Source organism: Acinonyx jubatus, chromosome E4 (assembly GCF_027475565.1).
Source record: "Acinonyx jubatus isolate Ajub_Pintada_27869175 chromosome E4, VMU_Ajub_asm_v1.0, whole genome shotgun sequence".
Lineage (NCBI taxonomy): Eukaryota > Metazoa > Chordata > Mammalia > Carnivora > Felidae > Acinonyx > Acinonyx jubatus.
The window spans coordinates 62,909,696-62,937,321 of record NC_069395.1 but is presented as its reverse complement, the minus strand read 5'-3'; the positions used below and the strand labels follow the sequence as shown (position 1 = coordinate 62,937,321).

Here is a 27,626-nt window from a genome sequence, read left to right as displayed (position 1 = left end):
TTTTAATGTTTATTTATTTTTGACAGAGAGAGAGAGACAGAGCATGAGCGGGGGAGGGACAGAGAGAGAGGGAGACACAGAATCTGAAACAGGCTCCAGGCTCTGAGCGGTCAGCACAGAGCCCGACGCGGGGCTCGAACTCACGGACCGCGAGATCCTGACCTGAGCCGAAGTCAGATGCTCAACCGACTGAGCCACCCAGGTGCGCCTTAAACTTGACTCTTGATCCCCTGCCCTTAGGTTGATCGCCTCAATCTGAAAAGACTTTGCCGCATGTAAATATTTCAGGATTGTAGCCACCCAGATACACACTTCAATCAACAGTAGTCCTGTTATTATTTTAATCTAAAAGAGTCACCTAAGAACTCCAAATGTTGTTTTGTTTGAATGCCATGGTTATTTACAATTTAAACGGTTTTCGTTCACAACTGCCTCTCTTGACAACAGTAGAGCTCTGGCAGAGAATCGAGTGGTCTAGGGTTCGATGAGACTGTGGCTAATTTCTTGTTCCAATCTGGAATTTAAAACAAGTCAATGATTTATTTTAAGACCGTTCACTCCTAAATTTTAAAATAGTGTCAACAACAATTTTGTTTAATTTTTTTAATGTTTATTCATTTTTGAGAGGAAGAAAGGGGGGGGGGATGGGCAGAGAGAGAGGGGACACAGAATCCGAAACAGGCTCCAGGCTCCGAGCTGTCAGCACAGAGCCCAATGTGGGGCTCTAACTCACGAACTGTGAGATCATGACCTGAGCCGAAGTCAGACACTCAACCGACTGAGCCAACCAAGTGCCCCAAAATAGTGTCCACAACGATTGTATGCAATAAAATAATTTGGGGGATTGAAGAGAAAGGGATGTATGTGAAAGATGTGGGGGAACAGGACTTAGTCAAAAGGTTATTTCTGCGTTTCATTCTGTGATCAAGAGGCACCTCACTGAGTTATGCCCACATGTAAATAAAATTAAATCAGTCATATACGTTTGCATTTTGACATCCTAACTGTAGACCCCCCAACCCCTATAAACCCCACACTGGAAACGGGCCACTCTGTGTGTTTGTATCAAACTTCAGTTGGTACCATCCCTCAATTTACCCCCACTGGAGTTCCTGTACTTTATACCCTCTTATCTACAATCACTAACAGTTCTGCTTGTCTGGAGCTGAGGGTTCGCGGAGGGCTTGGGGATAAATGCATCAGCCATCGCATCCACACTGGGTGAACCAAAGAGCACGGCGTTATGGCGATAGCATTGTAAGGCAGCTGTATTACGTGTAGTGCCATGCACTGTGTTACTTACCTTAATATCCACGGTAATCCTCAGATGCCCACTGATGGGGTCACCATCTCAAAGAGATTCATGAACGTGCCCAAGTTTATAGGATAGTGAGGGGACTTGACCCAGGAATACCTGGCCCGCAAGTCCCTGACCTCTTCACTGATCCATTACACCTTCCACACTTACTTCGACAGCATTGAAAGACACAAACATTTCTTGGTATTAAGAATGGATAATATTTCATTGAACCCAGGAGTATGACTCGAAATGCCATCCCTGGAGGATTCTTTAAATCTAATTGAATAGTGTGTACCTGTCTGAACTAAGTAACCATTCAACTTCCCAAGGCTTATGGGGTTAAAATAGCAACTCTGACCTTCTCGAGGGTTACACTGTGTCTAAGCGGTTTAGGAGCGTGAAGAATCCCTCACCAGCCATGGAGCTGAATGACGCACTCATTCGACTGGATCGACTGGGCAATAAACATTCCCAGAACGTGCAACAAACTTTTGGGGCTTCACCGAGTCAACATGCCCACAGACAGTGGATGCTATCAAGCCCGAAATACGCTATGCAGATTTGGGGGTGGGACTACTGTGGAAAGGACATGTGAAATGATTTGGGGGACTTCCTTACCATTTGATAAAGTGAAACTCTTGTTCATGTGGATTTGTGGGGGTGACTTCTTCCAAAGTCATCATCGAAAAATAAAACGAGTTAAGTGAGAACTACGGAGACAATTTAACCAACTTCCTGAATCCCATTTATTCCAACTACTGTAATAATTTAGTATCATTTGATAGTATCACTTGGAACAGTTTAAGAGATTTCCAAGGATAACTTCGATTATACATGATAACTACTTGAGGCATTGGTTTTAGAACTTGATCCCAGAATAAAACACAATCCCGTTGCATTAGGGTTTTTTGTTTGTTTGTCTGTTTACAAACATTTATTATGGCACGTGTTTATTCTTTGATCGGTAATATAATAGCTAATATTTTTTGAAGGCCTATTAATGTTACGTACAAGCACAATGCTAAATTCCTTATATGGTTATCTCTGTTCTGTTAGGTAGATACTATTATTATCCTTTTTACAGACGAGAAATCGGAAGGTCAGGGAGTCTAAGGGTCACACCGCTATGAAGAGCAGATATTTTATTTTCAGAGGATGAGTTCTTTTAATTATTTGGTGCCAGGGTAATACATGGGCAAATTTTGTGTGAGGGGCCGTCTCATATTCACAGGCTCTAGGTTCTCTGAGGATAGAGTCTGTCCATCTTACACTGTGTCTTGCACAGAGTCTGTGCTTAATCAATGTTTCCTAAAAAAATAAACGCACCCCTGAGAATGTGCTGAGAATGAATTTGTTACTGAGGAAGAACTTCTTGAGAGGTGATCTATCACAATCTATATTTAATCCGTTTTTCAACAATGCCCAAAGAGGAAATGAGAACCCGACAGTGAAATGTGAGTCAGTGCTAATCTAGGCATATGTCCGGCCCTTAAAATCTGATCACCAAGACGGGTCAAATGGTTAAGATTAGAAACAAAAACAAAAACAAAAAACCCACGTCTTCGTAAACCACTTTATATCGATCTTATTCTCTGAGAAGCCCTTCCCCCAAAGACTCCTTCAAGGAGTACAGTTTCTTGATTTAAACAAACCCTCGATTCAGTGCCTGCTGTGGTCTCTCTCAGTGCTCAGATTTGTGACCTCTCTCTCTTAGGTCTCTTGAAGACCCCCCTGTCGCCTACCTGATGGTTGTTCACAAAATAATCGCCTCCTAAGCACCTCGCAAATCCATCCAATTCTCTTTACTGTTACCAGCTGTCATCACCTGCCTAAACCACTGGTTCCCAAACTTGGCCACATGGGGGACCAATCTGGGGAGGTTTTTAAATTACTGATGCCTGGAACCACCCCACCCTGCCCCACCCCACCCCTGCACCAGGAGATCCTGATTTAATTGGTATGGGTATCTCCTGGGCATCTGGCTTGCGAAAAGTGATGTCACTGAGGGTGAGAACCTTTAGCCTAACCACTGCTGGGGGCAGCAGGCAGGGGTGCTCCTGACTCAGCATATTCAGTCCCTGCCTCACCCGACTCCCCACCCGGCCTCCCTTTCCTTCTCATTTTCACAATGCACTTTTAATCATGGCGTCTCCACCCTCCTTAAAACTTTTTAGTGATTTGCCATTTATCTCAGGCTAGAGGTGCCAGAGCTGAAAATGGCCTGTATACCCTCTCCTTGTTCCTGTCTTTAAATCTCTAGTTACATCCTGCTCCACCCTTCCTGATCTCTGTGCTTTAGCACATTTTTTTTAAGTTTCTCAAACATGTTGTGTTCCTACCACAGGGCCTTTGCACACTCTGTGCTCACTGTGAAGCTCTTCCCCTACTCCTCGCTTAGTGAACTTTTCGCTCATCATTTCCTCAGGGAAACCCATTAAGCGCTCCTATAGCACCACATAAATTCTGCTCTATCGCATTTATGCCAGGTGAAATGGTATGCTTATTTCTATCCCGGTTCCGGTTGAAGCTTCCTGTATGTAGAAACGGTGTGTCTATTTTTGTTTGACACTGTATCGCCAAAACCTTGCACACTGCTTGGCATACAAATAGGCTCTCAAATCATTTACTGGAAGAACACAGATGAATGAATGAAAACGCTCTCACAGCAAGTCACTGAGTCCAACTGATGTCACCTCCAAAATATCTCTGGAATCCATTCATCCTTTTTCATTTTCCCTGCTGGTCCAAGCCCCATCGTCTCCGTTCTAAGCTGGCAAATAGCTTCCTCGCTGGTCGGCATGCCCTACCTCTTGTCCCTCTCCAAACAGGGCCTTAGCAGCAGCTAGAATTGATCTTTTAAAAATACAAATGATCGGTCACTCCTCCGCTCGAACCCTTCCAGGTCTTTGTTTTGAGATTCGAATCCAGGCGCCCTCCCTGACCGCACACCCGCTACACTGGGTTCCTTTCTGTTCCTCAAACAAGCCTAGGCCTTTCCTGCTTTCAAGCTTTTGGACTTACTGTTTGTTCCTTTCTCCTGAAACGCTCTCTAACGTGACTCATTCCTGTGTTGCAGGGCTCAGCTAAAATTGCATAGAGGTTTTCCCTGACTGTGCTATTAAAAGCAAACTCCCTTGAGTTCACTTATCACCCTGCCTGTTTCCCTGATAGCACCACTGCAGTCTATAATGTTGACAAAGCGTGCTTGGTTATGCTCTGTAGGCCCCCAAGAATGTCAGCTCCATGAAAGCAGATGTCCTGTCTATCCAGGTCACTGTACCCCCCGTAGACAGCACCGTGGCTGGTTCATAAAGGGTGCTCAGTCAATGAGTGAGCTTGGTTGCCAGCTTCCAAAGCGGACCCCAGTAATTCTCACCCCGTGGTACCCGTGCCTTATGTAATCCTTGCACACTGCCTCAGTGGGACCATTCAGAAATGACAGTGTGTGGCTTCTGCCCCCGGGTCAGAAAAGGCATTACCGTGTCCCCCTTCATCCCAGATTGCCCATTCTAGGTAGGGGGAGCTAACTGCCGTGCCCTCGGGACATTTGACACTGGTGTGAGGAGACCCACCCGGAAAGGCACTGAGGCCCCAGTCATGAGCCAGCATGTGAGTGACGACCATGTGAATGAGCCACCTTGGAGGCAGACCCTCTGGCCCCAGTCAAGCCTTCAGATGATGCCCCGCTCACTGCAGGTGACTGATTCCTTGAGAGAGAAACCCTGAGCCAGAACTGCCCATCTAAAAGGTGAAAATCATGATCATTTATCTGATAAACCACTAGGTTTTGGAGTGAGACGTTCCTCCACGATAGATAACTCATACACACTTGCTCAGCGGGTCAGTGACTATTTCGACATGAATTATCTCTTGAATGGGTCAGGCTTCAACCCTCACTGGGTAGGGGGCTGTCCAACCCTGTTCCTTGTCTAATGCTGCCTGCTGGACTTTCCAGCACCTCATTTTCAGTTGCCTACGGATCCCAGCTTGACACGTCTCTGGCCGAAAACCATTATTTCCATCAGAGACACCAACAATCCTGTGGTCGGAGCGGGTGGCTGTGCAACGAGCTTTAATGCCTCGTGAGTTCTCGTGAGTTCTCTCTTGATGGTGTCCTTCCTCACTCCAAATGCTGCACCACCTGAATCTTCTTCCCATTTCCTGTGAAGCCTCCCTCCGTTCATTCTCTGGGGGGCCCGGATCGACGACCCACCAGCTGCTGGATGGAGTGAGTTTCTTAAAGTCTGTAATGCTCGGTTTTCTCTTCTGCTACGTGGAGTAAATAATAATAGCTACATCACGGGGGCTATGACTCATTGCAACCACGAGTGTATACACGTGTGTGTGTGTGTGTGTGTGTGTGTGTGTGTATCATTCAGCACAGTTCTGGGCCCATGACAGACATTTTAAATACTAACAGCTATGCTAAACTACAGACTTCCGATGGGGCGCCTGGGTGGCTCAGTCGGTTAAGCGGCCGACTTCGGCTCAGGTCATGATCTCACGGTCCGTGAATTCGAGCCCCGTGTTGGGCTCAGTGCTGACAGCTGAGAGCCTGGAGCCTGTTTCAGATTCTGTGTCTCCCTCTCTCTGACCCTCCCCTGTTCATGCTCTGTCTCTCCCTGTCTCAAAAATAAATAAAACGTTAAAAAAATTTTGTTTTAAACTACAGACTTCCGAGAAGTCGGGTTCAGAGAAGCTGAGCGTCTTGCCCAACACTGAACAGTCAGGGCATGCGGGCCCGCAGTGGCCCTGGGGCCTGAGTCCTCCTGGCTGGGGTCCTCCCTGCTCTCCCACCTTCCACGAGCCTCACCATCCCCCCACCACGTCCCGGCTGCGGTGTCCCTGCCTGGGGGCCCCTGTTCCCTCTGCCTGGAACCTCATCCATCAGGGCCTAGCATGTTCTAGACCCCACCTTCCAGCTCCCACTCAGCTAGTTGCTTAGTCATTCTCTGGCAGGCTGGTTGTTGCTTCACCTTCCTGATTCGATTGGCAACGCCCCGCGGCTGAGGTCAGAGGCTGGGCTTGGCACTCACCTCCTCCCATGGTACCCGGCACGGTGTTAGGGACACAGAACCTGGTAAATACTCAACTGCGTTGCTAAACACTCCCCTGGTTCCATAGGGCAGAAAGAATTAAGAATCGTCGTCTAAAACAAGCAGGGGAGAAAACCTTTCGTGTCTTTCTGTCTCACCGGATTCCCTCGAAGCAGAGGAATTGGAAAAAAGGTCTTGTCTATTACCACTTTGGTAACCCAAGGCCCACCTGGATTACCCGCTGCTAAGGAAGCTGACTTCAGACTCCAATGTTCTCGAAAGGGCAAGCCGCTTAGCTGGTTCTCCCGACCACCTCTTCTCTCCAGCTACTCAGCCCCTGGTGGCTCCCGTCCCCCCTCAGGCCTCATCCTCAGCCCTGATCTGCACCCATACCCACCCTGGCTTCCGTTAATACAACCGTCCCGGGGCCCCCTGTGGGACCCCAACTTCTACCGTCCCACACTCCCTCCTGGCACCTCCTTCCCTAGAGCTCATCTCAGCCCCCAGCCTCCCTCTCCCCTCATCTCCCGCCCTGCTCAGCCTCCACCCGTCTCCCACCTCCCAGAACCCAGCTTCGCATCCCTGGGAACCTATTATGCCAGATGCCTCCTGCCCACATGCGGCCCGTCGGCCTCATCTACTGCGCCCCCCGCCCCTCCGTGGCTCCACTGTCTAGAGATGAATCGCCTGGGCCTGACTCCCACCCTCCTGGCTGCTGGTGTTTGCTCTTCCCCTGGGACCTGAGCCCCATCCCTGGCCTAGCCACTCTTCTCAGGGGAGAACAGGAGGAAAGGTGGGCCCTCCTCACCCCCAGCCGCTCCCTCCACCATCCTCCTACTCGGTTTCTTACTCTTTCTCAAGCAAGAAGAAAGTGACTCACTTTAAAGAAAACTATTAGATAAACAGTAGTGCAGGTGACACCCAGCTGTGACAGAGGCCATATGGGTTACAGGTCAAGCACAGAGCTTGGCCTCTGCCTGAATGCTATGTCTCAAATGGCCTGGGTCTGAACTCTGCCCCTCCTACCTGCTGCCTGGTGATCTGGGTCATTAACTGTCTCAGAAACTCGATCCCCCCCTTCTTGGAAAATGGGGGAAATAATAGCACTTACCTAAGAGTGGTGTTACGAGGACAAAATATGTTCCTGCCACAGGGTAAGAGCTCCAGAAACAGTGGGGTTAACTCACTTACAAAGCCTGTCAACGCAGCGACTCCTTCCCCTCACTAAAATTCAAGGCATCCGTGAGGACAGGAATACAAGTAATGTCTACACTGGCATCCACGTGTGTACCCCCGGCTCACATCTGGGGGAGGGCTTGGCCCTTCATAGCCACACATGTTGCAATGTACAGGGAACTTAGAATTTTTGAAACATGCCTCCAAATGTCAAATTGTCATAAAGTCGTTTAAAATGGGAGAACAAGGGGGCCTCTGGGTGGTTCAGGCAGTTAAACGTTCAACTTCAGCTCAGGTCATGATCTCGCAGTACGTGAGTTCAAGCCCCACATCAGGCTCACTGCTGTCAGTGTGGAGACTGCTTCAGATCCTCTGTCCACCCCCGCATTGCCCCTCCCCTACTGATGCCCTTTCTCCCAAAGATAAATAAAACATTTAAAAAAAAAATGGGAGAAAAGAAAAAAATTTCCTCAATATAGTTAGGCACCACAAGGAATTTGTTGAGTGACGAGAGGCTCGGTAAGAAGCAGTCACACTTGAGCCTGCTTCCTAGCAAGGACATTTGTGCGTTTTCTTTTCTTTTTTATTAAGTTTGTTTATTTATTTTGAGAGAGAGCGCACGTGCACGCACAAGTCAGGGAGGGGCAGAGCGAAGGAGAGACAGAATCCCAAGCAGGCTTTGTACCATTCGCGCAGAGCCCTTAACTCATGAACCACATGATCAGGACCTGAGCCAAAGTCAGATGCTTAACCAGCTGAGCCACCCTGACATTTCTGCAGTTTTATCCTTGAATTCTATAGCGAGCTGGAAAAAAGGAGAGGCGGAAACAGCCCTTGGCCCAGCCTCTAAATTCTTCTTCCTGCACCTCGACACACACACACACACTGTCCCCAACTTGATTGGTCCCAGACACGTCCCTGATGGCTACAAGCCCACAAAAGAGACTCATCGGAGGCAAGTGTGATCTGAGAGAGGAAGAGCAGTTGACCTGACTTACCAATCTTGTAAAATGGCAGAGAATAGTCCCTTTGGTAGGTGGTTTCTTTATACCATGGTTCAGCGGGCCTTGAATGTCTTCGAAAACAAATGTATCGAATGAGAGTTTGTTGGTCTAATTGAGGCTGATACTGGCTTTTTCTCTTGGGTGGAATTGTCAAGTCTATGAGAGGTCTGAATGAAAATAGAAACAGCTTGCTGAGCACCCAGTAGAAGAAAAGCAGTCCAGTGTTCTCATCAGCTGAAATCCACTCTCTGGAAGCAGCCAGGAGGCTACAAAGATACTATTGGTAAGACTCCATGGCACCAAGGCCAGCACAGCGGGGTTTTCAGCAGGTGGCTCGAGGATCCCAGTCCCTTGCTCCCCCATGGTAGCATCCCTCCTCCTCCTCAACCACAGGTTCCAGAAGATGACCTGCATTGAAACCTCCACTGGGTCTGCTCAAGTGTGGCTACTTCCTGTACTCTGCTTCCTGCACTCTGGCTATCTCCTGTACTGTACTTCCTGTGCCCTGGCTACTTTCTGTACTCCACATCTCCCCAATGCCCTTTCCCATCGTAATTTTCTTCCCTATGGATGTTTGGTTCCCTCCAGGAACCAACACTGTCTTCTGACCAGACTAACCACTATGGTGCAACTTGGTGTTGGATGAACCTGAAATCAGTTATAACCTTCCTGTCCCTCCACTCAGATAAGTCCCCTCTGAAAGTAAAAGTAAAGAAGAATCAAAATTTAATGGTGAAATATCTTCATACACGTGTGGGAGTTTACACTCACTGGTGCAGCTTGCTTGAGAACACTTTGGTGGTGAGTATTAATATCTTTAAAATGTGCATATACTTTGTCACAGCCAACTCCGGAAATTAGGGGTGTCACCAAAGACATAGCTCGAAGAATGTTCACCAAAGAATTTTATGATAATAAAAGAATGGAAACAATCTTCATGTGAAAAAAGAGGGATTATTTAGAAAATGATACAGACATGTACAGGAATATCATACCACCATTAAAAGTGATGCTGTGGAATTACAAATTTTGAGATGGAAGAAAGTCCACAATAAATAATTAAGTTTAAACAAAGGTTTCAGTTGAATTGAACACTTTAAATGGATGAGCTCTATGGTGTGGGAATTATCTCAGGAAAACTGTTATACAAAACAAGGTTTCAATCATCAAAATATCAGCAAACTGAATTCAACAACACATTAAAAGGATCGTACACCATGACCAAGTGGGATTTACTCCAGGGCTACAAGGAAGGTTCAACATCTGCAAATCAATCAACATAATATGCCACATTAACAAATTGAAGGAGGGGCGCCTTGGGGGGCTCAGTCGGTTGGGCATCCAACTTCAACTTGGGTCATGATCTTGCAACTCATGGATTTGAGCCCACATCGGGCTGTCTGCTGTCAGTGCAGAGCCTGCTTTGGATCCTGTCTCCCCATCTCTCTCTGCATCCCCCCCTCTCTCGCAAAAATGAATAAAACATTAAAAAATTGAAAGATAATAATCATACCATCATCTCAGTAGATGTGGAAAAGAATGTGACAAAATTCAACATCCATTAATGATAATGTGGGTATAAAGGGAACATATTTCAACATAATAAAGACTATATATGAAAGCCCACAGCTAATCTCATATTCCAAGTTAGAAAGCTGTAAGCTTTTTCCTAAGATCAGGAGTAAGACAAGGATGTCCACTCTTACTACTTTTATTTAACGTATATTGGAAGTCCCAACCAGAGCAATTAGGCAAGGAAAAGAAATAAAAGGTATCCAAATAGGAAAGTCAGAAGTAAAACTGTCTCTATTTGCAGATAGCATGATCAATATATAGAAAACTGTAAAGACTCCACCAAAAAAATGTTAGAACTAATGAAGGAGTTCAGTGACGTTTCAGGATATGAAATCAATGTAGAAAAATGTATTGCATTTCTATACACTAACAATAAACTATCGGACAGATAGAGAAATTAAGATAGATAGATAGATAGAGAAATTAAGATAACAATCCTATTTACAATTGCATCAAAAACAATAAATAGGAGTACATTTAACCAAGGAGGTTAAAGACCTACACATTGAAAACCGTTAAGACACTGATGAAAGAAATGGAAGAAAACACAAATAAATGGGAAGATATTCTGTGTCCATGGATTGGAAGAATTAATATTGTTAAAATGTCATACTATCCAAACCCATCTACACATTTTATGCAATTCCTATAAAAATTCCAAAGGCAGGGGCATGTGGATGGCTCAGTCAGTTGAGAGTCCGACTCTTGGTTTCGGCTCAGGTCGTGATCCTGGGCTCATGGGATCGAGCCCTGTGTCGGGCTTTGCACAGGCATGGAGCCGGCTTGGGATTCTCTCTCTCTCCCTCTGCCTCTTACTCTCTCTTTTGAAAAAAATAAAAAAGTAAATAAATAAATAAAATAAAAATTCCAAAGGCATTCTTTCACAGGACTAGAACAAAGAATTCTAAAATCCTAAAAATCCCACAAAAGAGTCCAAATATCTAAAGCAATCTTGAGAAAGAGAAACAACATGGAGACATCATGCTTCCTGGTTTCAAATTATATTATAAAGCTATAGCAATTAAAGCAGTATGATATTGTCATAAAAAAGACACATATGTTACATATGCCAACAGAACAGTATAGTGAGCACAGAAATAAACCCACATCTATGTGGTCAATTGGTTTAGACAAAAAAAAAATCCCCAAAATATACAATGGGGAGAGGATAGTCTCTTTATTTTTTTTAAAATTTTTTTTTCAACGTTTATTTTTTTGGGGGGGACAGAGAGAGACAGAGCATAAATGGGGGAGGGGCAGAGAGAGAGGGAGACACAGAATCAGAAACAGGCTCCAGGCTCTGAGCCATCAGCCCAGAGCCTGACGCGGGGTTCGAACCCACGGACCGTGAGATCGTGACCTGGCTGAAGTCGGATGCTTAACCGACTGCGCCACCCAGGCGCCCCGAAGATAGTCTCTTTAGTAAGTGGTGTTGGAAAAAATGCAACATGCAAAAGATGAATTATCTTATACACAAAAAGCAACTCAAAATTAGTTAAAGACTTGAAGGTAAGACCTGAAACCATAAAACTCCTAGAAGAAAACAGTAAGGAGTAAATTCCTTAACATCAAGCTTAGCAATGAGTTTTTGGATTTGACACCAAAAGTAAAGGCAACAAAAACACAAATAAACGGGACTACATCAAACTAAAAAGCTTTTGCACAGCGAAGGAGAGCAACAAAATAAAAAGGCAACCTGTGGAATAGGATAAATATTTGCCAATCATATATCTGATAAGGAGTTAATGGCCAAAATATACAAATAACTCCTACAAGTCAATAGTAAAAAAAAAAAAACAAAAACAAAAAAACCCGTCTGACTAAAAAATGGGCAGAGAATCAGAACAGACATTTTTTTCCCGAAGAAGACGTATGGATGCCAAACAGACTCATGAAGAATGCTCCCCGTCACTAACCATCAGGGAAATGCAAACTGAAACCACAGTGAGCTGTCACCTCCCACCTGTTAGAATGGCTAGTATCAAAAAGGCAAGAGATAAGAAGTGTTGGCGAGGAGGTGGAGAAACGGGAATCTTCGTGTGCTGTTGTTGGACTGCAAACTGGTGCAGCCATTGTGAACAGTATGGAGGCTCCTCCAAAAGTTAGGACTACCAGGAATTCCCCTTCTGGGTACACATCCAAAGAAAGTGAAATCCCTGTCTCAGATATCTGTATCTCTATGTTCATTGCAGCATCATTTGCAATGGCCAAGACATAGAAACAATCTAAGTGTTCATTGATGGATGAATGGATAGAGAAGATGTTGTTGTATACATACATATATATATATGTTTTTCTCATATATGTATATATATATATATATATATATGAAAAAAGATCAGATAAAAACAAGGACCGTATGATCTCACTTATATGTGGAATACAAAAAAACCAAACACATAGAAAAAGAGAACAGATTGTGGCTGCCAGAGGCAGACTTGGGGGGGTGGGGAAAATGGGTGAAGGAGGTCAAAATGTACGAACTTCCAGATAAATAAATTCTAGAAGTGTAATGTACTGCATGGTGATTATAGGTAATAATATTGTATTGTGTATTTGAAAGGTCCTAAAATGGTAGACTTTAAAAGTTCTCATCATGAGTAAAAAAAATGTGCAACTATATGAAGTGAGTCCCTCATCGAGTCCTGCATTGAGCCCCATATTGGGTTCTGCCCTGGTAGGCGAAGCTTGCTTGGGATTCTGTCTCTCTCCTTCTCTCTCTGCCCTTCCTGCACTCTCTAAATAAATAAATAAATAAATAAACTTAAATAATGCCCAAGTGACTGTTTTTTGTTTTTTTCCTTTTCTTTTTGTTAAAATCACATTTGGAAAGACAGAAACCAAATTCAGAATTTTACTGAGAGGGAAACTGACTCTCAGGAGGGTAAGTTTTTTGAACAAGTTGAAACTCTAAACTCTTGGTGTTTCTTACATTTCTTTGATGATTTACTAACATTCTATATTTATTGTTGATTACAAAAGTAATATATGTTCTTTAGAGAAAAATCTGGAAAACAGAGAGAAAGATGAAAAATAAAATACAGATACCAATGATCTTAACCAGTCATAAAACATCATTGTTAAGTTTGGTGTATTTTGTTCCAAGCTTTTTTTTTTAGCCATTAAATAATAATTATTATTGTTATCATTATTATGACTACAAATTGTCATCCCTCCCCTTTTTTTTTTTCATTTTATCATTCTAACTTTAATGAAATTTTTGAAAACTAAGATTTAGGAAGCTCTCCTCACCTGGGAGGTCTCTTCACACTAGAATCAAAGTGGACTCTTGCCAGCTGCCCGGGGTAATATCCTTGGATGTCCTTTCCTTGATGAGCGATGAATACACTAGTGGAGAAAGTAAAAGGGTGATGAAAAAAAAAAAAAAGCAATTAGTTCTTTACAGCAGAATGCCAGCTGTGGTATAATAAAAAATACATGTAGTCTTTGCTTCCGGTTTCTGGCACAGAGCTCTGGAAACCTTTCGAATTTCTTGATAGGGCTGTCTTCTGTTATCCATTTTTCAGGATTTCCTTCTCAAGAGTCATAAGGAAGTATTTGATGTGTCAGGTATTAGGTTCAAACTATCAGAAAAAGAAATAAGAGGCTATTTAAAATCAGTGGGGGCAAATGTTGATCATTGTTGAAATGAGAGAATGGTTACGTGGGGGCTTCTTATACTATTTTTTCCCCTACTTTTGGTAGGTTTACAAACTTGCCCAAGTATTTTAGATTTTTTAAAAGCTGTGACAATTAAGTGTATGGGGCAAGAAATGAATAGGCACTATGATGGCCAAAGCACAGGGCGCTTGTGGGCTGGAGGAGGGAACTTAGCTTTGCCAGGGAAGGCTGGGTTGTAAAGACATTTTGAAACAAATCGGTGAGGGGGAGGAAGTGCTTCTGGGGTGTGAAGTTGAGCAGGGGTGGGTGGGCGTGTACAGCTGAACCAAGGCAAGGTGAGGCAAGGGTGCCGGGATATCCAGACCCTACCGTTTGAAAGACATCTTATTTTGGGGTGCCTGAGTGGCTCAGTTCAAGTACCCGACTCTTGATTTAGGCTCAAGTCACGATCTCATGGTTTGTGGATTCGAGCCTCACATCGGGCTCTGCGCTGACACTGTGGAGCCTGCTTGGGATTCTCTCTCTCTCTTTGCCCCTCCCCAGCCTTCCCCTGCTTTCTCTCTCTCTCTCAAAAAATAAACTAAAAAAAAAAAGTTTTGAAAGACGTCTTACTTTATAACCAATTACTTTTCCTTTTAGATTATGGTCACTGCATTATGTTGCCATTTCAGAATTACGTGTAGTTGGATTATGTTAGGCGTAAAGGGGGCGTTGTGTCCGAGAGGTTGGGAACCACTCACTAGGGGGCAGGGAATCTTGGTAGCATTTTTAAAAAGAAGATTAATGACATAGTGCAATTTTTATTTTAGAAAGATCTTTGCTAGTGGCTGTGTGGACAATGAAGGTGAGGAGTCTGACTGAAGTACAGAGACTGGCCAGGAGGCAGGTGTCGTCATTTATGTGGGACACGGAAAAACCCGAGCTATGTGTTGGGGAAGGTGGCTGGAGAGATCAGGGGACACCGTGGGAGAAAGGGTTGAGGCTGGGAGGGAGGCGTCCAATACAAGGACAGGCTTGCCTTACGGCTTCAGGCATAAGGAAGAAGGCTGCCACTCCTCTGGAGAGGGAGGGGACACAGGCAGGTGACCATCGTGGGGAGAGTTTGTGATATGTAGGTGTTTGGGGACTTCCACAGGTTCTGAGCTCTCAGACGATGCTATTTCAGAGTTCCAAGGGAAGACTTGGTAGAAAACAGTACATAGTTTTGCACGAAATAGCTCACCAAACACGTGTTGGGTGATGAATGGAAATCTGAACCGTGTCCGCCGTTCAACCGGCACTTAACTGAATTCACACAACGTGCCTGCACACTGAGGGTTCTTAGATACAGATCTAGGAGCTGACTTGTCCTCATAATGCTCTTTTCTGTTGTTGTTGTTTTAAAGTTTATGTATTTTGAGAGGTCTGGGGAGGGGCAAAGAAAAAGGGAGAGAGAGAGAATCCCAAGCAGACTCCGCGCTGTCAGCCCAGAGCCTGACGTGGGGCTCGAACTCACAAACTGTGAGATCATGACCTGAGCCGAAATCAAGAGTCGGACGTGTAACCGACTGAGCCACCCAGGCGTCCCTTTGCTCTTTATGTGCTGAAATGGTGATCTGAATAAAGGGTCAGTGGGGTCGTGGTTGAGGGACGGATGTCCAGGATTTGGGCAAGCAAACAGGATGGGGAAGACATTCGTGGTGAGGGGAATTTCAGAAGCCAAGATGAGGCCAGAGTTGGGGTCAAAGTGGAGTGTGCAGGGGGCCAGTGGGGACCTTGCTGTCTAACCAGCGCGAAAGGCAAGTGCTGTGAACAGGGAGGGTCTGTCTATGCAAACAGGGCCTCCGGGAGCTCTGACTTTTCAGAAAAACCACAGGCTGTCTAGGCCTGCCCAGTGGCTCGGATAAAGTGACTGAGCCCCGAAGAGTAAATACGAGCAGGGATTAAGTCATAAGAAAGGAGAGGAACTGGCACAATCATAGGGAACAAATGACATTTCTGAGAGCCTGGGACTTTCTTGGGCACCCGTCCCGTGGCTGAAGCACTCCCTTGGAAAGATCCCCCTAGCGCCCTGTTACAGTCTGTGAGCAATCCAGCCGGGGTTCCGAAGCCACACTGGTCTCTCACAGCTGCTGTGCCGTTTTCAGTAGGCCGAGTTTTGACCGTGGATTCTCACAAGCATGCTTGTAACAAACGCCTGCTGAATACAGGCGAGTGACCTAAGCACTGCTCCGTAGAAGCCGTCTGTAAAAGCTGTTTTGAGGATGGAGAAGCCCTTCTCTGCCAGCACCAGGTCACAGGCCCAGCTCCCAGTCCCTGGGGGGGTCTCTCTTGGTAGGTTTTGGCCCAGGAGCGGGGAGGGGGAGGGAAGCGCGTAAGCAGGTGCTGAAGGGAAGGGGGGCTGGGTGGAGAAGTGGAAAGGATTGGGGAAAGAAGGGCAAACTCTTCGGGTGGACTTTCCCAGCTCCCCACGTGGCCTGACTTCACCTTCCAGAAGAGGAAGATCCCAGTTGAGAGGTTAATGAGGGGCAAAGCGTACGTAACCTGGCCTGTCAGTCAGGAGCTGGCCTCTCCTGGCGGGGCTGGGTGCGTGAGTGGGGGAAGCAGCGGTCTCTCCAGACCTGGCCGCAGACCCCTGCCTGGGTTCTGCTCAGACCCGTCGATTGGCTTGGCTTCTAAGATTCCTGAATGAGTTGTGGGAAGGTTGGCTTCTAAGACCCCTTCTCCTCCTCCTCCAGACTCCTGCTTCGACCGATTCCCCCACACGTTGTCTGCCAGCCCCTCAAAGCTTGGCTCTTTGAGGTGATGTGGTCTGTGCAGACGAGAGCATGTGTAGCCGGAGCAGAAACCTGGGCTTAGCCGCAGACGGAATCCAATATGCACAGGGGAGGTCAGGCGTGTTCGTCCCTCAAGAGCCTGGCCCTGTGACCTGAGGTGGCCCTGTAGTCCTCTGTTATGTCTGTGCTGGGCCTCAGGCTTTATGAGGCTCCTTTACATGGGTGATCTCATCTAATCCCTAGTCACCTTGCCAGGTAAACATTATGAACAACAGGGGACCAAGGTTCAGAGAGGTCAATTGGGCCCTCCAAAGATCACCTGGCTGGTAAATGCCAGAGCCAAGGATCAAACCCGTTCTCTGAGCTCCACGTTGCACCCAGAGTCATCTCTCAGTGTGCAGGATGGCTGGCTTTCAGAAGAATCTAGTGCTATTTTTATATGAACTCTGTGATTCTCTCACAGGCAGGCAGGAAGTCGATGCCGTGCACCGAAGTCACCGGGGAAGAAACAGACATGGCCGTGTTAGCTGGAAGCTGTCCTTGGTTCAAGGAAACAAGCCGTCTTTGCGGGCTCTGAGGTGTCCGCCGTGTGCAGAGGACAGGGAGACAGTGACATTCAACATTCTCTTTTACCCAAGAGTTCACGATCTGGCAGGAAAACCACACTCGGGCACTAACTGATCATACACGATGAGTAAGTGCTGTGTCAGGGAGGACCAGGCTCTAGGGAATGAGTCACTTAGTAAGGACACGAGCTGGTTGGCGCAGAGGATGGGAGACCACCATGCCCGCTCTGCTATCTTCCAGACTCACTATCCCCTCCAGGAAGAGGGGGGCATCAGGTATCAGTAAAGTGGGGGGGGGGAACTGATCAGCTATGGCTCCGTGTGGCTCCGTGAGTCAACGGGACATTGTGGACATACTTGGTGATCTGGGGTAGGTGTTACCATGACTCTGGGCAGGATGAGCTGACCCCTCCAGGTGCCTCTTGATCTCCCAGAGACCACTTCAGCCAGTGTTTTAAAAATCCACTCTTGGGGCACCCGAGTGGCTCTGTCGGTTAAGCGTCCGACTTCGGCTCGGGTCATGATCTCACAGCTTGTGAGTTTGAGCCCCGCGTCGGGCTCTGTGCTGACAGCTCGGGGCTTGAAGCCTACTTCACATTCTGTGTTTCCCTCTCTCTCTCTGCCCCTCCCCCACCTATGCTCTCTCTCTCTCTCTTTCTCTCTCAAAAATAAATACATAAACATCAAAAAAAAAATCCACTTACATCTGACACAAATTCCACCTCATTTTTCTTCCACACCACACTGCACTTATCCACCTAAAACCGTCTTTTCAGGAGCATCTGATGCTCTGCAAACCAACTCACCCCTCAGCCCAGCCTGAGAGGCAGGCCTGTAGCTTGGGAATGGCCACAGGTGGCATTTACACCTGGTATAATTCTCGTGAGAGCTGTGTGGTCACTATGACTGGTGAACCACTGAATATTTATCAGGTGCCCCCGCCCATGTGTGATTCCACTTTCCCCCGCCCGTGGCTGGCCAAAGAGGAAGCTGAGGTAGGGGCAGGGTCCGTTTGTGGAGAGCTGCGCGGGCCCTAGCAGAGTTTAGATTTTATGCAAAATGCGGTGATTACAAGGCTTAATGAAATGAAGGGCCTTGAACCAAGTTACATTTTCGGAAGCGCTTTCTGGAGAATGGACGGTGGTCATGGCAGGTGAGTGGGGACAGGCCGCATTCCCATTGGAGATACGTCCTGGAGGTACAACTGAGGAACCTACTGATGGATTGGACCCCCTCCTGTTGCAGATTCAGGAAAGGCGTAGACAAGGGCCAGCCTCACAGTGAGTACGGCGGGGAGGCTGGGGCCCCAGCCTAGTTCCGGTGGTGTGCCTCGTCGTGAAGGCTTTGAGGGATGAGCGCAGACAACTGAATCCAGCCCCACCTTAGAATTTCATGGACCCCGTGCCTGCTGCACTGTTTCGCCCAGACCCTCAGGCTCCCTGTGAGCTGGTTTAGGCCAGGCCCGATGGCCCTGCCTCAGTCCCACTGAGTTCCTTAGCAGCAGCTAAGGGAGCTTTGTTTCCATTTTGCCCAGGAGATGACCCACAGTTAAATAACTCAACAGCGGGCAAGACAGATCTCAAACACATTCCGAAAGACCAAAGGGTTGTGGGGAGGCAGAAATCAAGAAATACTGGAACCCTATTTCCTCCAGTTCCTCATCGTGTGGGCTTCTGGGAGAGAAGGGTAGACTCTGTCCTTTCTCTGAAAGAGGACTGTAGGAACAAAGCATCCTTTCCCCATCCCTCCTTTGGTAATTTCTGGAAGCGAAAGGACTTATCTTTATTGACTAAACATTGTCAAAAATAACTAGATACTAAAATAAACACAGGCCTCACTCAAAACCACGAAGCCAAAGAGGCTGACCTCAAAGTCGCTTACCGTGTGAGTGTCTTACCCATTGTCATAGCTTCTGAGCCTCTCCAGACCCCACGGCCAGTGGTAAAGGGAGGCTGGGTTAGAGTCTATAGATTATTACCCAATATCTCTCAGCAAGATGACTTTAGCCCAAGAACACATGCCTAGGGCTTGTTAGTCTTGGCCCGTCTAAGGCCGGAACTTGGAGGAAGAGTGAAAATCCTACGTTGTTTCAACCTCCCATATGGCAGAAGCAGGAAGTGGTTTGTTTGATCCTGAGCAGACTAAAGGAGCCCCCGCTAAAATTTAGGCTGAGGTTCCTCATCCTTCTTGTTGAAGCCCTTCCCAAGCAAAAACCAATATCCTTCCAATCTTCTGGGTGTTTGGAGTTGCCTGTTTGCTTGGATTTTGCCATCAGTGTGGAATTTCTTTTTGTTTGTTTTTTACAACTTTCCCCAAACTCAAAGAAATGTCATTGTAACCTCTGGCAGCTATTGCCTCTCAATCACAGAGCACCCGGTGAGCAAATCTAACCCCCATCCCCCACCCCAGGTGTCTGTCTGCCTCACCACAGCTCTGGATGGCGTCTGCGTCTTGAAGAACATTACCTAGATAGGATCACTGGGCGGCGGTCAATAAATTCTCGAAGCCGGATGGCAGCCATGGTGGATGGGAGTCTAAAAAACATTACAGAGTGAAGGTTTATATTGCAAATGTATACACACTATGTACTATATCACATATACACTAGACACACAGTCCACTTCCATGTGACAGCTGTCTAGTGCCACAAAGTCTGTCTGGAAAGAAATAACAGTAAGAAAATTGAAGAGTAAGGAGACTATCCATAGCTTCTTGTAGACCACTTAGGGAAGGAAAGAAACTAGTAAAGGGGGAAAAAAAGTGGAAAGCATAAGCCAATATGGGCGTGCCTGGGTGGCTCAGTCGGTTGAGTGTCCAACTCTTGATTTCAGCTCATGTCATGATCTGACGATTGTGGGATTGAACCCTGTGATGGGCTCTATGCTGAGGAGCCTACTTAAGATTCTCTCTCTCTCCCTCTGCCCCTCTCCCTGGCTCATGCCTGCTCTCTCTCTCTCTCTAAAAGAAAAAAAGGGGGGGGAGGGGCCAAGATGGCAGAGCAGCATGACATTCTCTGCCTCTCCCATCCCTGAAATGCAACTAGATCAGCAACGAACCATTTTGCACACCTAGAAAATTGATCTGAGGATTAACACAACAATCTGCGAAACTTGAGCCACAGAGGTCAGCAGGAATTCACCCTAAAAGAAAAAAAAAAAAAAAGAAACTACTGTGCAGTTAGGTCTTTAGTGTCTGTTCCCACCCTTCTTAGGTGCCTTCCTACTGCACTGGCTCATGGGCTTTGCATTACATGTCCAGACTCCCTGGCACCTAGAACTCTGGATAGGATTTCGACTCCTCCAAATCCGACAGACCGGGCTGAGATCTGGAAGGCAGAAACGAGGCAGAGGCCATTTCCTGCTGCTCATGAAGCCGCGGTGTGGTGAGTGTCTGCAGCACAAGGCAGGGGCTGGTCTCCAGCACTGGGTGTCATGAAGCAAGTGCATCGAAGACAGTGACTGAGGCCACATTCTGGGGTTCAAACACCATCTTTAGGAGTATGGAGCAAGCACCGCAGTGGCCGTGCTGGTGGCTTTGGGAGTAGGTTCTGGAAGCAGCTTCCGGAGTAGGGCACAGGTAGCTGCTCCCATGTTGGGTCAGTGTTGTGGAGGCGTTCTAGAAGCTTCCTGGAGGCCTTCCCCAGAGTCTGCTTCTCATTGTCCCTCTGATGATTTTTTAAGGGCCTCACCATCCACATCGAACTCTTTCTTTTTCCTAGACGTAAACATACAATCTAGATTGTTTCTAGTCTACAATTCACATTGCAGCTGATTATCTCCCGTAGAGGAAGACTTTCAGCGGAAAACCACTACACATGAGTATTCTCTTGAGAAACAGTCCACGATGGGAAGAGAAACGGAGTGCCTGGGAGACAGAGGTGGGAGAAAGCCTTACTTTTTTAGTTTACCGTTGGGGTACCTCATCAATTCTGTACCGTGTGTTTGTATTATGCGTATGCGCAGACCGCTGGGCCTGTGTCTGCAATAAGTGGGGTAAAGAATAGCACAGCAGTGGAATGTCTGACTGATACCCACGTGGCTAGAGGAAATGCGGAAAGTCGTCTCCCCGCAGGGGACCGGATGTGTGTGTCCCCTACCCCTGAGCTCCTTAAATTCACGTGTGAAACCCTGATCCCAAAGCGGTGGTGTTTGGAGGCAGGGCCTTTGAGAAGGAAAGGGGGCGGGGACCCCACGAATGGACCTGGTGCAGACCGCAGAGGGCTCACTTGCTCTCTTCTGTCTCGTGAGGACACAACAGGAAGTCGGCAGCCTGCAACCCGGAAGAGGGGTCTCAGCAGAACCCCCACCAGGCTGGCGCTCAGGTCTCGGCCTTCCAGCCTCTAAACGTGTGAGGAATACATTTCTGGTGCTTGTAGACCACCCAGGCCACGGGAATTTGTTACAGCGGCCGGAACAGACTAAAACAGCTGCTCTGTGTTTTGATGATTACAATACCTATCTGGAGGGTTAAGGGAGGCAATAATGCGTGTGCGTGTGTGTGTGTGTGTGTGTGTGTGTGTGTGTGTTCTGTACACAAAACAGCACCTTTGCGAACAGAGAAATATGAGTTTCTATGTATGGGCGTGTACTATGTGTCAGGTGACATGAAACCTGCTATTTTATGGACCAAAAAAAAGTACTGGGAAATAAGTTGTACAAGGACACTGAGCAACCAGGATGGGGATCCATTTGGTTCCAGAAACATTTGACTACTATGCTACATCGCAAAAACCACAGAGCGCCCAGACCATCAGCCGAAACAAAAGCGGGACAGCCCCAAAGAAGCAGTAACCTTCTTTGGTTAGGAGATAGGTCGGAAAGCAAGTGCGTGGTGCCTCCTTCTTCCCTTTTCCAGTCAAAACTAGTCCACGGACCAGTCCCAGGTCAGCTAGCTGCGTTATTTCGCCTCTGAATGTATTTTTCAAGCAGCTTGAACATTTTCAGGCAAGATTATATTAGGATAGTTTGGCTATCCAGTGGAGTCTGCTCATTATGTAATCTGTGTTTTTCTTTTAGTGCTAGTGTGATTATTAAAAAAAAAAAAAAAGAAAGAAAAAAACACCCAAGAAGTAGAAAGAACAAAAGAGAGAATCCGAGTAAACACCACTGAGCTCCTGCATGAACTCGGAAAGCTTTGTGACTGCTGGGATTTTCCTTCACCAGACGTGACATGCCGGAGAGAAGAATGGAAGATATTCAGGACATGTGCGCTTCACTAAGACAACACCGCGTCTGCCTTTTGAGGATAGAGTGATTGCTCAGTGCCTAGGAATTCTGAATCAACACCGGAGGGAATAAACCAGTCCTGGGCTGCCATGCTTTGGCCGGGCCACAAAAAACATTTTCGGAGGAACACACGAACAGCCCACACGGAATCTGAGCTCTCAGAATCATCGGAAGATACTGTCTGGCAATGGTTGCAACCTGTCCTTCTGCATCCCTAGAGAATGGTTGCTACCACATATACAGGCTACCAAGTCACATCTTGTGTGATTACTTGTCATCTCTGGAACAAATAAGAGAATGTAGTTTGCAGTAAGACGTGTCAGTTCGTTTTATTTTAGTCGATCGTGAAAAATAGATTCACATGCCAAATCTGAAGGAGATGATTACACACGCATGTTAAGCTTGCCATCACTTCCATACTCGCAGCCAACACTGTGCAACCACTGTTCTCGGCACCCTGGACAATGGAACTTTCATCTCCTTTAAAATACAGACTCTTTGCTGGTCGCTTGAATAGAAGATTCTTCCTCGGAGGTGCCCCAAATAAAATCCTTCCATTCCATTTTGACTTAGCCTTAGGGAACCTTAAACATTTTTCTTGTTTTAAACTGCGGGCGTAATTATGCTCAAAGTGAATAATGCTGTAAAATAAGATGAAAATTATCCACAAACTATTTTCATTTTTTATGTTTTATATACATTATATATGTACATACTTAAATACTCGAAACCACGGCAGATCTCCTGTTTTATATTCTCTGCTTTTCACTTAATGAGGTATCATGACATTTTTCCACATTGCTACAGAGTATTCTTAATTCTAATGTTTAAGGTTCCTTTATGTTGTTTGGTGAGGTCCAACCATCACTTTATTTAAAATAGTACCCCATTCCTCTCCCACGCCTGGACTCCTCCCTGTTCTATGTTTTATTTTTCTCCAAAATGCTCATCACCACCTGCTGTACTACATGTTTACATATGTATCTTATTTAGGTCTGTCTCCCCATCGGAAAGTAGTCTCCATGAAGACAGGGAAGTTTGTCTCTTATCCTCACTGCCGCATCCCTAGGGCCAAAGATAAAAATTGGCACATGGTGGACATTTCACAAGTATTTATTGAGTAACCGAATATGCCGGAATTTATGAAACCCAGTCCCATAGTACTGGCCATTTTGATCTTGCTGAATATAAATATATTTTGATTCTAGGAAATTCATTCCTTAAGGCACATTCCTAAGAATGAGATAAGATTTGGGCAACTTCATGGCTCTTATTTAGGAGAATTGTAACCACTTCCAATTAATTAATACCAGCACATAAACCACTGCGGTTAGACTCCCAGGGCACAGAAATGAAAGCTTAATAATAGAATTTTTTATTATTCTGATGTTCAGAAGGTGAACTAAGGTACACGAGTAAAAGACATAACGTTGCAACAAACTGCCTCAACGTTAATGTTCAACATACTGAGTTAGAGACAAAGGTATAAGATTTATCTTGTCAACATTTTCAGCAACTGTTTGGTATTACAGAATGTATTATGGATCACATCAGAATTCTGTTAAATAATATAACAGTCAAAAATCTGATAAAACCTATCCATTTATGGTAAGATTTCTTAGCCAACCATGAGGGAAGTGTTTCAATCAGATGAGGAACATCTATAGAAATTTACAGCTAACATCATACTTAATGGAGAAAGACTGATTTCTTCCTAAAATCAGAAATAAAGCAAGGATGTCACTCTTATCACTCCTATTCAACATAATGCAGGCAGTCCTACACAGCACAATAAGGCCAGGGCAAGACATATAAGGCATATAGATGGAAAAGAAGAAAACTGTCCCTATTTACAAATGATATAATAGTTTATGTGGAAAATCCCAAGGAGCCTATGAATAAATAAATAAGCTCATTTATTTATTTTGAGAGAGAGAGAGAGAGTGCACATGAGCTGGAAGAGGGGCAGAGAGAGAGAGAGAGAGAGAGAGAGAGAGAGGGAAAGAGCATCCCAAGCAGGCTCCATGCTCCACACTGAGCCTGACACGGGGGCTCGATCTCCCCACTGTGAGATCATGACCTGGACTGAAATCAAGAGTTGGATGATCAGTCCAGACAACTGAGCCGCCCAGGCGCCCCAAAACAAATAACGTTTTTAACAAGATGATGGGATACAAGGAAAACACACATAATTATATTTCTATACTGTAAATAAAAAATTGGAACCAAAAATTTAAAACACAACTATTTATAATAGCTCAAAAGAAAAAAGGAGAAACATTATGCACAAATCTAACAAGACATGCACAGACTCTGTATGCTGAAGGCTACAGAATTGATGGAAGAAATCAAAGACCTGAGAGATATACTATGTTCATGGTTTGGGAGACTCAACATAGTAAAGATGACAATCTGCCCAAATTGGATCTGGTCAAACTACCCAGTAGGAGTTTTTGGAGAATATAGATGAGTTTATTCTAAAGCTTATTTGGAAATGCAAGGGAACTAAAATAGCCAAAACAGTTTTGAAAAAGAGTAGCCGCCCTCTGTGGGAAACGATGGGAAGGGCCTCATCCTGGGCTGACGCTCATTATCCACCAGATAGTTGTCACATATGCTGTTTCACTCAATCCTCTCAGGAGTCCTGAGAGTTTTCCTTCATTGTCCTGAATTTCTAGTAGATGTTAAATTTCATGTTGAAGGTTACATGGCCAATAAACAAGAAAAGGAAAAAAAAAAAAGCCAAATCTGTTTGACTCTGAAGCCCTTCTCCTCCTGCTACAGTGCCACTGACTCATTGATCCACTCAACAGATATTTCTTGATCAACCACCTTTGCTTGGCACTGTGCCAGGCACTAAGGAAAAAGCATTTAGCAAGAGACATATGGCTCTGCTTTCTCGTTACTTACCTGCTGGAAGGAAATCAAGTCTGATACTAATCACAACGTCACACAAGTTGATACAAAATTGAAGCTTCGTAGCTTCTAAAACAGAATCCTTGACAAGTTTCCTCGACAAGTTACCTTTCAGGTTGTTGAGTGGCTGTGTCCCCACACCCCACCCACGCTCTTTTTCAGTATTTTATTATGTTTTCAATGTTTGTTTTTGAGAGAGACAGACAGCATGAGTGGGGGAGGGGCAGAGAGAGAGGGAGACACAGAATCTGAAGCAGGCATCAGGCTCTTAGCCTGATGTGGGGTTCAAACCCACCAACCGTGAGATCATGACCAGAGCCGAAGTCGGAGGCTAAACCGATTGAGCCACCCAGGTGCCGCCCCGCCTCCGAATTTTTCAGAATTTTAAAGGAAAAGGCTCCAAGAACAGATGTCACCTTTGCTTCAGAAAACCTGAACATTTTCCCTGATAGGAAGCATGTGATAAGCTTTCCTCATGTAGATGGGCTTTCTGTGGTTTACAATTTTAAAGTGACATCAATTTTTTCTGGTAGGAAGGACTAAAAATAATATTTGTTAAATCAGAGGTTAGATCCTCCCAGTATGAGATTGAGTGGAACCAGTAGTAACTGCCTGGTGAGTTTAATAAGCTTGTGAACCTCAAATAACTAGCAAGTTTTATCACTTAATTAATCTGTTCAAAGAAGGAGCAGAGGCAGAATAGTAGTCAGGGTCCCAAGATTCTAATGTTATTTATCTGTAATTTTGGGAAAATTCGAGAAACAGAGGGTGGCATTTAAACTGGTATATAAGTAGCAACAATTGGTTTTCTAGATGTACTTTAAAACCCCAGAGCCCTGAGCGCCACCCCCTCCCCCCGCCCGCCTTTCCTTGGAGGTGTGGAATCGGTACTCAAGGTGTTGGCGGAGGTTGGGCCCCTGGGGAAAGCCACTCCTTAGTGATCTGACAGTGCAGAGAAGCCGTGGGGTGGGGGCTTGCTCAGAACTGGTGTGACCCACCCTGGCTGGGTGTATGACAGTGGCCTGGCTGATTGCAGGGTGGCTGTATAGTGGGGGCAATTGCTATCACTTGCCTTTGAGCATGTGTATTGTGAGAAGAATTGAGAAGAGGGCTTTCCACCACTGAATGAGCTGGACAGTCCCCTCCTTCTTCTGTTTCCTCAAGAAGCCAGTCTTCCCAGTTCACGAACATTGGTCATCTACCCCCGCCTCCCAATCCTACTCTGAATTCTACTGCCTCAATGCTTTTTCTTCCCTTCTTCTGAATCTAAGTTCCACCCACCCTTCCTGGCCTTATTCAAGGTCTGTGTCATATCCTCCAAGGCCTGTCTCTTCTGGGTTCCAAATGGTCCGTTGCCCACCTCTGGACTCCCAGAGCCCTTAATTAATCCTATAGCGCATTTTGGTTTTAAGGCCTGTCTTCATTGGCTTATTGGTTTCTGAATTCATCTATTCATTCTATCGTTTAAGAGAACATTGAATGAGTAAAAAGTTTGTGCCAGGCCTCGGATAAGGCTCTAGAGATTCTTCAAAGCACAAGACATGAGTTTCATACAAGGTCTGGCCTGTCTACCTGAAATGCAAGTTCCTAGATGTTGGGACCGTCTTGTTTTGGCAGCCACTGTCCTCACTGTCCTTGTCCTTCTCCTGCTTCATTGACTGGCAAAGTTCTCCCCATCCAAGGAAGTGCTCTGGGCGTACTTTGGAATGAGTGAATGAAAGAACCAATCAGTCAGTCAACTCAATAACCTGCTAATCTAGTAACCAGTTTTTAATCTTTGTTCTTTTTGTTGTTTTAAAGAAAATGCTAATGTGTATTTATTTTTGACAGAGAGAGAGCATGAGCAGGGGAGGGGCAGAGAGAGAGGGAGATAGAATCTGAAACAGGCTCCAGGCTCCGAGCTGTCAGCACAGAGCCCGACGTGGGACTCGAACCCACGAACCGTGAGATCATGCCCTGAGCAGAAGTCAGAGGCTTAACCAACAGAACCACCCAGGTACCCTTTTAATCTTTGTACTTTTTGTATTGCAGGGAGCCAGATGCCTTTACATGGGTGTACCTCATTTCTAAGAAAAAAAAAATGTTGAGCTAAATCTACTCAAATAATTTAAAGCTGAGAGGTATGAATATTCACTTTCCAAAAGAATTCTTGGCTTTACAGAATGGTTTGCCACAAAGTTTGCTTAACTGTGAGTGCTCGTCTCCAGAACATTCAAAATGCAATCAGCAATTTAGTACTACAAGCACTAAGTAAGAGGAGAGAGATGTTCCAGCAGTAATGACCGAACCGGTGTTACCTGCTTGGGCTCCAGTGGGTAGAGTCCTCTTTGTTCTTAAAAATCAGTCTTCTGAGGACAGTGGTTATTTCAGCCACCTCCGGGTGCTGGATATACTGCAAAAACACACTGCAGAGATATAGGGCTTGATCCTTCTACATCACTCAAAAGGCTA

At 45.7% G+C, this 27,626-nt stretch overlaps 1 protein-coding gene across 3 annotated transcripts; it reads right to left on the bottom strand.

Moving 5' to 3' along the window:
* Positions 1 to 33: 33 nt before the first annotated feature.
* Positions 34 to 27,626, bottom strand: CE4H1orf100 (chromosome E4 C1orf100 homolog). 3 transcript variants are annotated; one of them, XM_053209312.1, is made up of 5 exons: positions 22,651 to 22,809; positions 19,500 to 19,568; positions 13,344 to 13,439; positions 8,511 to 8,683; positions 34 to 514 (listed from the first exon to the last, which is right to left on the bottom strand). In XM_053209312.1, the coding sequence occupies exons 2-5, from the start codon at positions 19,553 to 19,555 to the stop codon at positions 423 to 425; spliced, it is 417 nt and encodes a 138-aa protein (XP_053065287.1). In that variant the 5' UTR covers positions 19,556 to 19,568; positions 22,651 to 22,809; the 3' UTR covers positions 34 to 422. The 3 variants fall into 3 exon arrangements, with proteins under 3 accessions (XP_053065287.1, XP_014928360.3, XP_014928363.3); XM_015072874.3 differs by lacking the exon at positions 22,651 to 22,809 and adding an exon at positions 27,473 to 27,626 and having other exon boundaries at positions 39 to 514; XM_015072877.3 differs by lacking the exons at positions 34 to 514; positions 22,651 to 22,809 and adding exons at positions 704 to 2,608; positions 27,473 to 27,626.